This window comes from Apteryx rowi, unplaced genomic scaffold, assembly GCF_003343035.1.
Source record: "Apteryx rowi isolate R43461 unplaced genomic scaffold, aptRow1 scaffold_220, whole genome shotgun sequence".
Lineage (NCBI taxonomy): Eukaryota > Metazoa > Chordata > Aves > Apterygiformes > Apterygidae > Apteryx > Apteryx rowi.
Window position 1 is genome coordinate 1 of NW_020448531.1, and position 13,048 is coordinate 13,048.

The 13,048-nt window shown below is 41.4% G+C and overlaps 1 protein-coding gene across 1 annotated transcript; it reads left to right on the forward strand.

The window, feature by feature from the left end:
- Positions 1-134: 134 nt before the first annotated feature.
- On the forward strand, positions 135-9,314 carry LOC112965585 (CREB-regulated transcription coactivator 1-like). The gene is made up of 4 exons (XM_026064727.1): positions 135-471; positions 5,704-5,790; positions 6,582-6,762; positions 7,543-9,314. The coding sequence occupies exons 2-4, from the start codon at positions 5,755-5,757 to the stop codon at positions 7,752-7,754; spliced, it is 429 nt and encodes a 142-aa protein (XP_025920512.1). The 5' UTR covers positions 135-471; positions 5,704-5,754; the 3' UTR covers positions 7,755-9,314.
- The last annotated feature ends 3,734 nt before the right edge of the window (positions 9,315-13,048 follow it).

The window sequence follows — 13,048 nt, forward strand, 5'->3', positions numbered from 1 at the left end:
ATGACATTACTTTCGCGTTATTCCTGGATTTGGAGACAGCTTTTCCATAAATTGTTGGCTGAATAGTTTTTTTTTTTTTTTTTCTAATTGGACACAACTGAAAACAGTGGAAAAAAGATTTCAACAGTTTTCCTTGTACGACAGCACTGCCCTGCTCTTAGACGTTCAGTCAGGCATGAGACCATGCCACAGTGGTATCTTAACTCTTTCCTTTTTGCGGCATTTTTCACAGTATTAGTGTCTTGATATATATCCAAGAGTTGCTGAAGATGATGATTTCTCCCAGCTTCCTCGAGCTGTACACCAGAAGTGTATAATTTTCCAACCTTCCATCAATCCCATGGTCTTTAATTCTGTGTTGTTCTGTAGGCTTCACTCCAGCAGTACCGCAGTAATGCTGGATCCCCAGCCAACCAGTCTCCCACCTCTCCTGTCTCCAATCAAGGCTTCTCTCCTGGCAGCTCCCCTCAAGTAAGGGACTCTGTGCTTCCACAGGCCTTGCTTCTCGTGTTTGTTTTCAGTTGAGTCTCTCCATTACTGACCCATAGTTGTCTCACTGTAACTGTATGTGCCTCATGCATTACTGATGTCTCATCTTGTTTGCAGTTTCATTCAGATCCAGAGTTTTTCAATAGCTGGTGAATTGCCTTTTTATTGATCAAAGCTACTATTTGAACACTATTAAAATCCAGTTGTTTCTTTTGGACAAAACCTCCAGGTAGATCCCTTTCAGTAGCAGCATCGCTTAGGGGTTGACAGATCAGGTTGGGAGGGTAGGGGAGAGAGCGATGGAAACTTGCTGAGTGCCTCCTGCAGTAGGACGTCTTCCTGTTGCACTAAATGCCACTTGTATGACCCAGTGCCTTTAAGCAGGACCTTTTTTACATGGGAACATGCACTTTGAAAGAAAACACTGCAGCAAATGCTCTTAAAATTAGCAACTGCATCTTATGGCTTGAAAGTAATGGGTTAGGAAACATGCTTTCTTGCATGCCAGCTAATTTTTCTTCCTGTGTGTATATTAATTCATAAATTCACATCCTATATACAAGTCAAATTTGATGTGTATGTAAACCTATGAAGGGGAATTTTTACCAGTTGCAAGACAGTTAAGAAACAGCAAGGCAATCTTTGGGGGTACCCCTAATGTAAGGGAGCCCAATGCATTTTCAGCACAAAAATCTAACGTTGCTAGAATAGATCCACATGGCTGCCCTTTTTCTAAATCCCACCTGTAGTAACAAGGTGCAGGAAATTCTTACGGAGCATCACAACAGAGTCTGGAAATACATTTTCTGTTTCATCATTTGATGTTGAAGGCTGTAAGGAGGATCCTATCTAAATAAGTGCTGCCCCTTCATGGTTCCAAAGCAGAAGCTTCGTCTCTCCTTGCCATTAGCCAGACAGGTCGCTGGTAAGCTCAGTAATAGATCCGAGTGTCAGGACTGTCTGGATTTTTTTAACCCTTGCTTAATTGCTTCTTAACTTCTTTCTTCTGCCTGCTTCTGCCAATTCCGCTGTGTTCTGCGTGTGGCTCAAAGAAAACAAGCAAACTTATTTCTCTAGGCTGTCATGTAGAGCAAAGCTGTTGCCAGTCCTGCTGCAAATTCTCAGGTCCAGTTGACATTTGGGCAGCACATCTGATTTTGTTTTGATTTTCTTTCCCCCTTGCCTTCTCAATAACTCTTTCTTGATTTTGTCCACAGGCTTGATGCCACTGGTCAGTCCAAAGTACTGGAGTGCAGCAAGCACCCTCCAGTGGAGGGCAGAGCTGGCTGTAATTTTTCCTCTTGGGCTTATTTTATCCTCTAGACTCTTGCTCAGGTTTTGTTATTTTCAGGCATGACACTATAACTCATGTATGAAAGGAAGAGGATTTAGCTATATTACTTACCTTATTATTGGCTTCTTAAATATCTCCAAATATGGAAAACTGTTACAAAATACTTCAGAGAAGTTTTATAAAGAAGCTAATGCTGGGGCTTAGTTTACAGAACTAGAGCATGTATACCGTCTAGTGAAAAGAAGCTTTAAGCAAAAGCCAAATGGAAGCACCAGAAAATAGTTCTTTTTTTGTTAAATTAAAAACAGTACAGCTTTCCTGCCTCCATCAGTGAGCCAAAAGGTAGTAGTGGTGAGAGCTGTCTGTGGTGGTGGACCTTTTAAGACTGTAAATACTAAGCGTGGAGAGAAGCAATGGGGGAAGAAAAAAACAGATTGGAAGAAAAATCTGGGTTCTGATTATGGGGGCATCGTCCAAACGGCAAGATCCATTAGACAACAGAATAATCTGCCAAGAGTAAAGGCAGATTGGTTACAGCATCAGAATACACCCGTTCGGGAACAGTCTGGCACTGGCTGACAAGAGTGGAATAAAGTAGGTGTGACCGGGTAGGCGTCCTCCATTTGCTCCTGTCTCTCTGATTAATTTTAGGTTAAATCGTTTTGCAGCGTATCAATATGATATGAACGACACATTCTAAAAATAGAAATCTGTGGTTTGATTTTTATCACGTATGGTTCATTCACCAGAAGTTATTTCTCATCTTTCCACATCTCCAAATCTATTTGCTCTTGTGTTTTAGATGTTTGTTTCTGTTATACGAAGGTCTTCCTGTTAAAACATGAATTGAAAAGCTCTGCTCGTAGCTCTCAGCTTTGTGTTTGCATGGCTTTTCATTGCCAGTGGCTTGTTTATTACTACTTCGCTTTTCTCCTCTAACACCTGGCCTACTGCTCCAATTAGATAGCAGATTGCTTTTTTAGTAGAATGGCTGAATACTGGATAATATGGTATGTATTTTCAGACTAATAATTTAAGCCAGGGGTTTTGTGGTTTGGGTTTTCTTTCCTTCCAGTCACCACATCATTAACCCAAGAAGATGTACTGTTGACAAAACAGACCTCGTCTAGTATTTTGTAGGCAATGGTGTTAGCAAGATGTTTTTCCACAGCGTTGTTGATAAATTATTCTAGGACTCCGAAGTGTTGAAGTAATGACGTTTCCAGTTGATTTCCTTTGGGAGCTTCAGAGCTTACAACTGTAATAACTGCTATACTTCAGAACAGAGGAAAAAATACAGGCCTCTGCATTTCATTAAGAGTTATTAATACAGACTTGCACAAATAGATTTTGGCCTACTGTTTGTTATTTCTCATGTTACCCAACTTTTTAGGATGGGAAAGATGCTTAGCGGAATACAAAAGTTTTAATTTGTGCCCTACTTTGGAAAAGCTCCTGTAAAAACGAAATGGCACAAATTAAAGGAAAGAACTTACGTGGTTCTGTCTGGAGCTGTTGAATGGCAACGGGGCTTCTAATGCTGCTCTAAAATGGCTTTGCCTCGCAGTGAGTACGTGACATCCTGAAGTGCAAATTTTTCACTGGAAAGCGTTATAAAACCTCATGAGTTTGGAGACCGTGCCTGCCGTTTCAGATAGGGACAGTTCTGCCATGATAGATTTAAGCTGGCTAGTCCTAATCCGCTTGCTTGAGCCTGCTCTGCGGTCTGTCTCCGTTTTTTTAAGTGGCATAAGTAACAGGCTGAATAATGTGGAGTTCAAGTAGCTGTTAAATGTGTAGATCAAAGTGTAACTGTGCAGCAAGTAAGATGTCAGTGGTTTAAAGAAGGAAAAATGTGTTTTATTTTTTGAAATATAAATTTGCAGTGGTGCCTTGCTTTTCTCTCATCAGATACCACGTGGCTCTTGCTCGGGACGTTTGATTACTTCCTCATGGCTTTATCTCGTGCTAGGGATAGGACAGCCCCAGCAAGGTTGAATACCGGATGATATATTGGAAGACCAGTTCCAGTTACAAGACTTTTCCATTTTACCTGTTTCCGGGAGGTCCTTGAGTAGGGTGATACATTGCAGGAATGTAATTATTATTCTGCGGTCAGAGCTATGACAGTTCATAAATGCACAGTAAAGTAAATCCAGTGAAGGAAATCTTCATTTTTATTTTTTGTCCATAAAATCCTGTTCTTGGCTCAGGCTCTCTTCCCTGACAACGATTTGCAGGCTGCTGTCCGCTATTTCTGACTCTGCCAATGTCATACTTTAAAATGCAGCGCCGCGGAGGTACTTAAGGCTTGTTGCAAGTGTTCTGATGTTTTCCAGCAGCGCTGTTCTGCAGTGTGTCCGTCCTCTCGAAGCCCGTTCGCACTGCATCCGCACCCTCGCGTGCAGCCGGTGGCAAACGCTTCGCAGCGATGCTCAGAGCAGGTCTCGGGTTGAGCGGGATCCGCTCGGCGAGGGGTTTGGTAGCGCCTGCAGCAGCAGTTGAGCTTCGGCGACCTTCCCCCAAGGAGTCCAGCTCTTGGGCTGTGAATTCCTCACCTGCTGCCCCATTTGTCTAAAGTGTCCGTATAATGTGATAGCCGAAGCCTCTGCCTGAAGGTGGGAAGGTTTTTGTTTGCTTTAAAAAGAATTTATCACTGTTTTCTCCATGATAGTCTCCCCTTCAGAGGGTGCTGGCAGTTTAGTTTTGTGTACAAGACTTCTGTCCTTCTCCTTGCGTGCTACCTGCGAATAAACTGGATCAAGATATGCTAGTGGTGTAGGAGGAGAATGTTGTTTGCTGAGATGGTTTTTGCGTCCGCTGTTGTGGACCTCATCCCGTGTTTTTGAGTATCTTGATCCTTAAGTGTGTTCAGTGTTTTTAATTGTGGTGGTTGATGTAATTCTGTTCTTACATTTGCCAGGCCGGTGCTAAATTTCATATGCTGCTTAGCTGTCTGAGGAGAAAATCTGTAGCCTTAGTCTTTTAATGTGTAGACAAAACAGCTGGAAAATGCCATGCAAGTTATTTACATTTTTCTCCCCCAAGACTGATGCAAACTTTCCATGCAAATTGTCTTTTATGGACGCTGGCTTTTATGGAGGCTCTTTGTCGGTAGAGGGTTTTTTTCAGCTGGAATTTCAGAATTTGTTTTTGATAGTTTTACATATGTGGTTTCTCTTGTATCCGGCCTCAAATTCTTGGGCACCTTCAGAATAACTGAAGAATGATGGCAAATAACCGAGAAAAGACTGTTGGGCCGGGGGGGCAGTGCCATTAGCAGGGCTGTGGAATTCCTCCCGCCAGTCTTGCCTTGGAGCCGCTGATAACACGCTTCACCGGGCTTTCTCCTTAACTCCTGACCTGCAGCTGAAGCGAAATGACTTTATAACGTCAGTCGTCTTTTAGCATGCTGTTGTCTCAGTTAAGCTGGCTGTTACGTGAACCCTGGGTTGCGGAGCGAGCTAGCCGCTGCCCGCGCGCGGGCGACGAGCTTTGCATTGCATGTCGTTGTCACGTGCGGTTCAGCGCTGCGCGGGGCTCGTCGTCCCCCAAAAAAGCGTTCACAAAACACGAGCCAAAGCTGCAGCGTGGTCTTGATTTCCCGTGTCGCCCAGCACACTTGTCTGCATTCATGATCAGAAGTTCTGTGTGTTGTGTGTCCTCTGTGAGGAAGTTTGTTGGGTTTTCCTGACTGTTCTTTGTGCTTAATGAAAGGCAGCCCGCTGTACAAGGATTCATGTTTTGGAGGGAAATGCTGAATGTTTTATGAATTTGGTGGTGGTCAGTGGTTGTTAATAACAAAGGGCGCTTCCAACTAAATTTGAGGTGCATCGGTTGGAAGGTGCGAGACACTTGCATACCGTGGGTACGTCTGTTTGTGAGACTCTCGCACCATAAAGACTCTGTTTTGTTTTCAGCATTCTTCCATTCTGGGGAGTGTATTTGGTGACTCCTATTATGATCAGCAGATGACAGCTAGGCAGGCTAATGCCCTATCCCATCAGGTGAGCAAATTCATCTCCAATTTTCAGCTATATTTCGGCCACTTTCAGCTTACAATAGTATAATTCAACTTCTGATTATTTTATGTGGGATCACATTTTGTTCATATTTTTAGTTTGTAGTACTCAGGTACTCCTATTTCTTTTCTTTTTCCCTCTCTTCCTCTTCCTCCCTCTTAGCCATTATAGCAGATGTTTTTAAAGGTGTTCTGCCAAGCCCCTTGGATTAAAAATAATGAAAATAACAAAACCATTTCTGACAGTTGTTCCGTTTGGGAAGGTTTCACTTGTAGGTGGTAACAAATATGTACTTCTGAAACTGGCAAACGCCCTGTATATCGTACCAAAACCTGCCGAGCAGACCCATGCCCTCCGCAGCCGGCCAGCCAGGGCACTTGTTCATTCAGCTGTTAGATATGCTCTTGTAGCAGAAAAAAATGAGATGGCTTCTGAGAGAGAGTGCTTTGTGGGCAGATACCTGGTTTAGTAGCATAAATTGTTTTTGTTTTTTTACTGTCTTTTAAAGCTATCTTTTCTTTTGTTCCTATGATATTGAAAGCAACAGTTTTATTTTGGCATCCACCCTTCCCTCATTCTCTTGCACTCTGAATTTGGCAGTGAACTATTCTGGAAAGTTAAGTGGAAAACAGACCATATTTTGATCAACAAAACCTAAAGATGAATTTGTTTGCCTGTCTTTTTCAATGTCGTTTCCCCTACTTGAGGCTTGTAAGTTGTTTTGCTGTATTTCCTGATGATTAGAAGTATTAATTCCTTTGTACCTTGGTCTTCAGCTTGAACAGTTTAATATGATAGAAAACGCCATTAGTTCCAACAGCCTGTACAGCCCGTGCTCCACCCTTAACTACTCCCAGGCAGCCATGATGGGACTTACCGGGAGTCATGGCAGCTTACAGGACTCGCAGCAGCTGAATTACTCCAGCCATGGAAACATCCCCAACATTATTCTTACAGGTAAGAAAGCCACAGACTTAACAGACGAGTGAAACCTTCCTGCTCTTGGATTTAGTCTTCATGGTGTAACGCTAGCAATGAGCCAAAAAAAGGAAAAGGACACTGTTTTGTTTTGCCTTGAGTAAATGGTCGTGGTGCCGGTCGGGCGTTATTTCCCGAGCGCTTTGGCGCCTGATGGCCGTCGCTTAATCACAGCAAGCGGGTAGAATGTGCGGCGGCAGCGCTAACTGTCTCGCAGACTTTCTCTGCCTCCGGATTTACCGCATCCTCTGTCGCAATGTGAGAGAAGCCATCAAAGCCGAACTTTGCTGCTCTCTTCAAGCTTGGCGGCAAAGGATTTCCTAGTGTCACATATGGTAGCAAATCTGGTCACGGTTGGACATTTGGAAAGAGTCTTTGCTCAGGTCACCGAGAAAAGAGTAGTTCAATCCATATTTCAGCCTATGACTTGTGCTGATTAGAATCATGTAAATTAGAGTTATTGTTCCTGAACTTACGGGAAAGAAGAGACTGGAGTGGCACCAATTTGCAGGCCAAAATATACGTATATGAATTTTCCTTTGTATTATGTCATTATTATGATTTTTGAGATCTCTGACAAATCTGTAATTTATCCAGCTGGATGTAAGAATAGATTTTTCTCATCTGAACTTCAATCCTAACTTGGAAAGCTATTCCAGAGTTTTTGCAAGCTGTTTTATCACTTTATCTAGATGTTCTGCCTAGAGAATAAGTGTTTGCTAAGGCCTACCAACGCCTCTTTCTTCCTCTTCACTCCAGTGACAGGAGAATCTCCTCCCAGCTTATCAAAAGAACTGACCAGCTCTTTGGCAGGAGTGGGAGATGTCAGCTTTGATACGGATTCCCAGTTCCCTCTGGATGAACTAAAAATTGACCCTTTAACCTTGGATGGACTGCACATGCTGAATGACCCAGATATGGTCCTCACCGACCCTGCCACAGAGGACACGTTCAGGATGGACCGGCTGTGAAGCGTGGACACCAGGAGCTTGGGGATGGCGCTTGGTCCTGGAGCCCAGCCGAACTAGAGAGTCCAATGGGTCAGTCCCGTCAGAACAGGAGTTACTGAGAGCAGTAGCTCTGTCCTGTACAACGTGTACAATGAGTAAAGCTTGTCGTTCTAAGCTTGCCGCGCTGCAGACCCCTACTCCCTGTTGCGCCGTATTTTACCCCTTATCCACTCATTGCCCTTAATGAGTAAGGAGTTTCCATCAGCCTTCTCCTCTCCAGAGCCCCCCTCTCCCCCCACCAAAGTTCCAGCGTTAAGTTGTCCGTTTTCTCCTTTGCACTAGAAGGGGGTGTTTTGGGGCAGGCGAGGAAGGTTCAGAGCCGAGGGTGGAGAGATTCTTTCCAGTGTAGCAGGTCGTTGGCTGGTGCTGGCTGCGGTTGAAGGAAGCAGTCGTCTCCTCGCGAGACGGGGGGGGGGAGCTCTGACTACTGACCCCCCTCTTCCCCCACTGATTCGAGAGCAAATCTCTGCGTTGCCACCCTCTGGAACGGGCTGGGGGAGCTTTTGCGATTTTGACTCTGACTGCTTTGTGACAGCTGCTTCGTAGAGTAAAACGCTTCTTCCTTTATTGCTACGCCACGTTTGTTTGCAGGTTTGTTTCCTTGACTGTTGTCCTGCACCCACTGCCTGTTCTCATGCCCTGAGCAAACTCGTGTACTTGGCAAAGCAGAAAAGCAGCCTGGCAGCCCAACAGCCTTTTGTAGCCGGCTATTCAAAAAAAGAAAAAAGAAAAGAAAAGAAAAAAAGAAAAAAGGCAACTGTAAACACTATTTTCAAAGCTTTTTTTAAATATATATATGTAATATATATATTTATATATATGTATACATATATATATATATAGCATTTCTGAGCACACAAAAAAGTACTATAATTCATTACTTGATTAGCGTGGAGGAAGGATCAGAACATTTTAAAGCAGCTAAAAGAATATAGGAGACTAACTTGCAGAGCACATTTCTAATTTTACTTTGTGAGAGATTCCTGGGCAACAGGAAGGGCATTTGTATAGCAATGCCTGGCTCAAATCATGATGACTATTTTTTATTTTTTATTCTTATCATTACTTATTCTGTTACCATTATTTATGATCTTTTTTTTTAATTTAAGTATTTGGATATTAGACAAGTAGCTAAACTACATACAGCCAATTGAAGCACTCTACATAATGCTTGTACAGTACATCTTTTTGTGTTTTTATTCCAGAAATATATTATATATATTATATATATATAGGTATTTTTAACTAACTGGAATTTTAAACAGGTGTTGAGCAGAAGTAAGGAAGCCTAAGGCAAGTCTAAATGTTTTCCTTTTATATAGTCAAAATAGGGTGGCAGGAACTTAGATATTCCTTCTTTCACCCTGGGGAAAAAATAGCTTGCTCTACAGTGAAATAGTACTGTATCCTTGAACAGGTTGAGATTCTGTTAAATTTATAATAGACTATTTCTGTTAGTCCTTGTTAATATTCTGTGCTGCAGTGTAACAGGATGATGAATGACACTTTATCAATGGCAAATTAAAAAAAAAAAAAAAACCACCACCACACCCATTGAATCTGAATTGGTGGTTTCACTTAAATGTCATGGCTGAAATTCATAATGATTCCCATATCTCTGACACTTGGGACTCTATCAGATTTGAAAAATGGGTTTAAAGATTTATCAAGAGCCCAGTGCACTTACAGTAATTGCCAGGGGCACTGTTAAAACGCTGTATTCATTACACTATAATCTGCACAGTAATAGCACCTATAAGTAGATGCAGAAGTTACAAATTAACGTTATTTTGAGTTTTATTAACAAAATAAAAGTCGCATTATGCATAATACCCTGGATGTAAGGTGAATGAATACCTGCTAGAGGAAAGCCATGCAGTAGGGGTCGAACATCGAAATATATTTTTGTTAACTATTATCTCGAATAAAAGAGCCATTTTAGTTTTTATTTCAAGACGAGTTGTGTTTTGTTGCTTTCCCCCCCCCCCCCTTGGCATGGTGTTTCCCCCTCTGCTCTCTCGACGGGGTCTGCGTTATCTCGATTTGCATTTTATCTAAGAATGTGTCAGTTCTTTCTCAGCTGTCGTATGACTTTTAAGCAAAAAATCCCCAGCACTTCTACCCCCCCTCCCCACCCCGTTCCCCTCAAGAAAGATCTTCTTGCTGTTTTCAGCAAGCAATATGCAGGTCCACGGAGGAAGTGGGCTGCTCTTAATGAGTTATACTAGGTTTCTGTGTGCTTCCAGAAATCTGTGGGACACTGTCCTGAGATTCATGCGGTCACTGCTGAGCAGAATCATTGTTGGGACTTACATAATTTGGGTGCGTGTTTGCTCACGTTTGTGCCATTAGTTGACCATTTGCACTAAAAATGTTACTGTTTTTTCTTTCGATCTCTTAGCTTGTGTTTGTCTCTTTCTTTCGTTCCTCCCCTTACAATTGCGAGATTATCCTGCATCTTCGTTGAAAATGTTTGTCAGGATTTCAGCCCAATATTACGTGTACTCCTGATGTCTGCTTATTTCAGATTGCTAATGCTTTTTCAATTTAGGGGAAAAAAAGGTAGCTTCAAACAGGAGGATACCCTAAAAGAACAAGAGTAATTTGGGCACAAGTGACTTGAGTCCTTTGCTTTGAAACAGCCAAAGGTACAGCGTGAGTTGAATATGCTTTTTGCGGTTCACATAGTCTCTTTGACAGTACTGTTAGTTCCTTGATGGGATTTCTGTCTATATCGCTCTCTTGTTCAAATGACTCTTATGCATGTAAATTCTTGTTTGTGATCTATTTTTTTAAAACCAGAGTCACTTCAGAATGAAGCATCCAAGTAGGAAATCAGATTCCTAACTGGAGACTTTTACAGGGAGCTGTTGCTAAATGCTACCTTCTAATTTTTTTTAAACTACATGTGTATATAAGAGATCTTGTTTATTAGACTTGTAAGTAGACATTTAAAATGGCCTTAATTTAAAAACAACACGTCTGGATGCAACTGTCAAATTTAGGGACCATCTCGTTGAGAGAAATAACGGTTTTTGTTCCTTTCTTGCGGGGCGAGTGGAGAAGGGCGCTTCGGGAGCGGGAAGCAATAAGCTGAGGTCACCCGGGAAGCAGATGATGGCTGTGTTTGAAAGAATGTGCTTCATCTCTTAAGCCCCAGTCGCGGGCAGGCGAGCTGCTTTTATTATTAACCCTTTGAGAATCGGAGCAGTTATTTCAACAGTTCTTGCATTTTGCTTCCCAGAAGGCCGGTTTCTTGACGGCATCGTGTATGAGCTGTACTCCAGCAAGAGGGATTTTTCTCCCCCTCTCCCCTTAATTTTTTTTTTTTTAATATGCATACGGCTAATTTTAAAGCAAAAACAATCTGTTAAGTTGTCAAATGTAAACATGGAGGGGATCCCAGTGATTTCAGAACAAATTATTTTATTTTATTTTAAAAGGTATTAGTACTGTTTGCATTTTAAACTTTGTGTATAAAGGTGAGAGCTGTTGGGGGTGGTTGGCCCTTAAAATCCAGGGATGGATGAGACTGAAGAGTGAAAGAAAAAAGCATCACTTGGCAAAAAAGAAGTATTATTTGTAACTTTTTCAGTTAAATACTTTTGAAACTGTCTGGTGTCTCAAAGGGTTACTGTCCCAATATACCTGCTGAGTGAATCCCCCCCCCTCCCTACAACATGTGTTTTTATATATATATTAAAAAAAGTTCCCAAGCTAGACTGTTGAATTTGCCAATATATTGGGGAAATAATAGGAATAAACTTTCAATGTATAAAATACTGTGATGTTATAAAGAAAAACAGACTTCTGCTGTTTATTGCAGTGTAAGTGGGTGGGAGGGGGGAGGCTCTTTTCATTGTACATAGTAGTCTGCATTCTCTTTCAAATGAATCTGCACAGGCCGAGTTAAGGTCATTCTCTCTGCTGCATGCACGACTGACCGCAGGCAGCATCGAACCTGTCGAGCTCACTACTGCTTTTGCATGTCAGTGAACACTTTGCCAGCGATCTTTAACTGTGCAAAACCTTTCCTGTACAGAGAACCTTTGGTTTTTTTATTTCCTTTTTTTTTTAAGAGGGGAAAAGGTTTCCAGAAAGAGGCTTCAAATTAATTAAAGAAGTTATTAATTATTTGTACATTTTACTACTGTTTTTTAAATTCAATTAAATTTAATTAAAAAAAAAAAAAGTGTGCCTGAGAACCCTGGTGCAAACCATGCAACAAAAACGCTTACCGAAGAACTTTCAGTTAAGAGAAGGAGCTGCCCCTCTGAGTTTGCATAAAAGCAGCATCTGATAACTTAATCCTTTAAACTTCTCTCAAAAATAAGATCTTAACTGTGTTTGTTTTTAAAAGCTCTGTTTTCTGTAGAAACAATAATTAAGACTTGCGATCTGCCCTTTATGAGCATGGTACTCCCCTTGGAAACCCTCTCTGTACAGTAAGGAAGAGGAAAGCCCCCTCATCATGCAGTAGGTCAAAATGTATGCTGTGCTTTCGGGAGAAAAGTGTTTATTCCTCTGAAAACTGAACCCCTGTCACTGTGATGGCAATGTGAAAGCGCAGGTAGCGTTTGTTATATGTGTATGTTCTTTTTAAAAAACAAAAAAGCAAAAAAAATTTGTAGTGTTCCTGTTCTTTGTATTTTTAGTTGCATATTATTTATACTGCGCAGTGTAGGCATGGATTGCATGTCAGTTTTCTATGCGGGCACCATGATGACATTATAACTGTGTATTATAAATCATTTTTACCTTTTTAAACAGAATCATTGTGTGGAATTTCTATACTGCAAAACAAAACACTACATTAAGTACTATATTCATTTGTGTTATTTATTTTATTATTTTGTGGGGGGTGGGGGGTGGTTTTAACTGTGGTGTATATTGCCTTATGTGGGCTTGACCAATTTTATCAAAATAAAGGCCTAAAGGGGTAAAATATGTTTACTGTTTTCTTCAGTAAAATGACTTGTGGCTGCCACAGAGGCAGCTGCAGAAAAGTACATAGCAGAAAGCATAAAAAGAAAGCAAATACATACCGTAGAAAATTTGTAAGAAAGAAAACGCAGCTGTGTAATATATTAACTACAAACAGCAGGGAGTGCTGGTCTGAAAAGTGATTTGAGTTTTACATGACAACTCTGTGTTGGTAATGATGTAATGAGTATTAAGAGCCTCGTCTAACCCTTTCAAATACATCTGCTCTATATTTTTCACTTTTAAGAAACTAAATAAATAGCCGTCTTCAT

Excerpts from the sequence above, each read along its gene's own strand:
- LOC112965585 (XM_026064727.1), top strand. The coding sequence starts at position 5,755 with ATGACAGCTAGGCAGGCTAATGCCCTATCCCATCAG. Across the intron at positions 5,791-6,581 it reads CTAATGCCCTATCCCATCAG|CTTGAACAGTTTAATATGAT; the intron begins GTGAGCAAATTC and ends CTTGGTCTTCAG. Across the intron at positions 6,763-7,542 it reads CCCCAACATTATTCTTACAG|TGACAGGAGAATCTCCTCCC; the intron begins GTAAGAAAGCCA and ends TCTTCACTCCAG.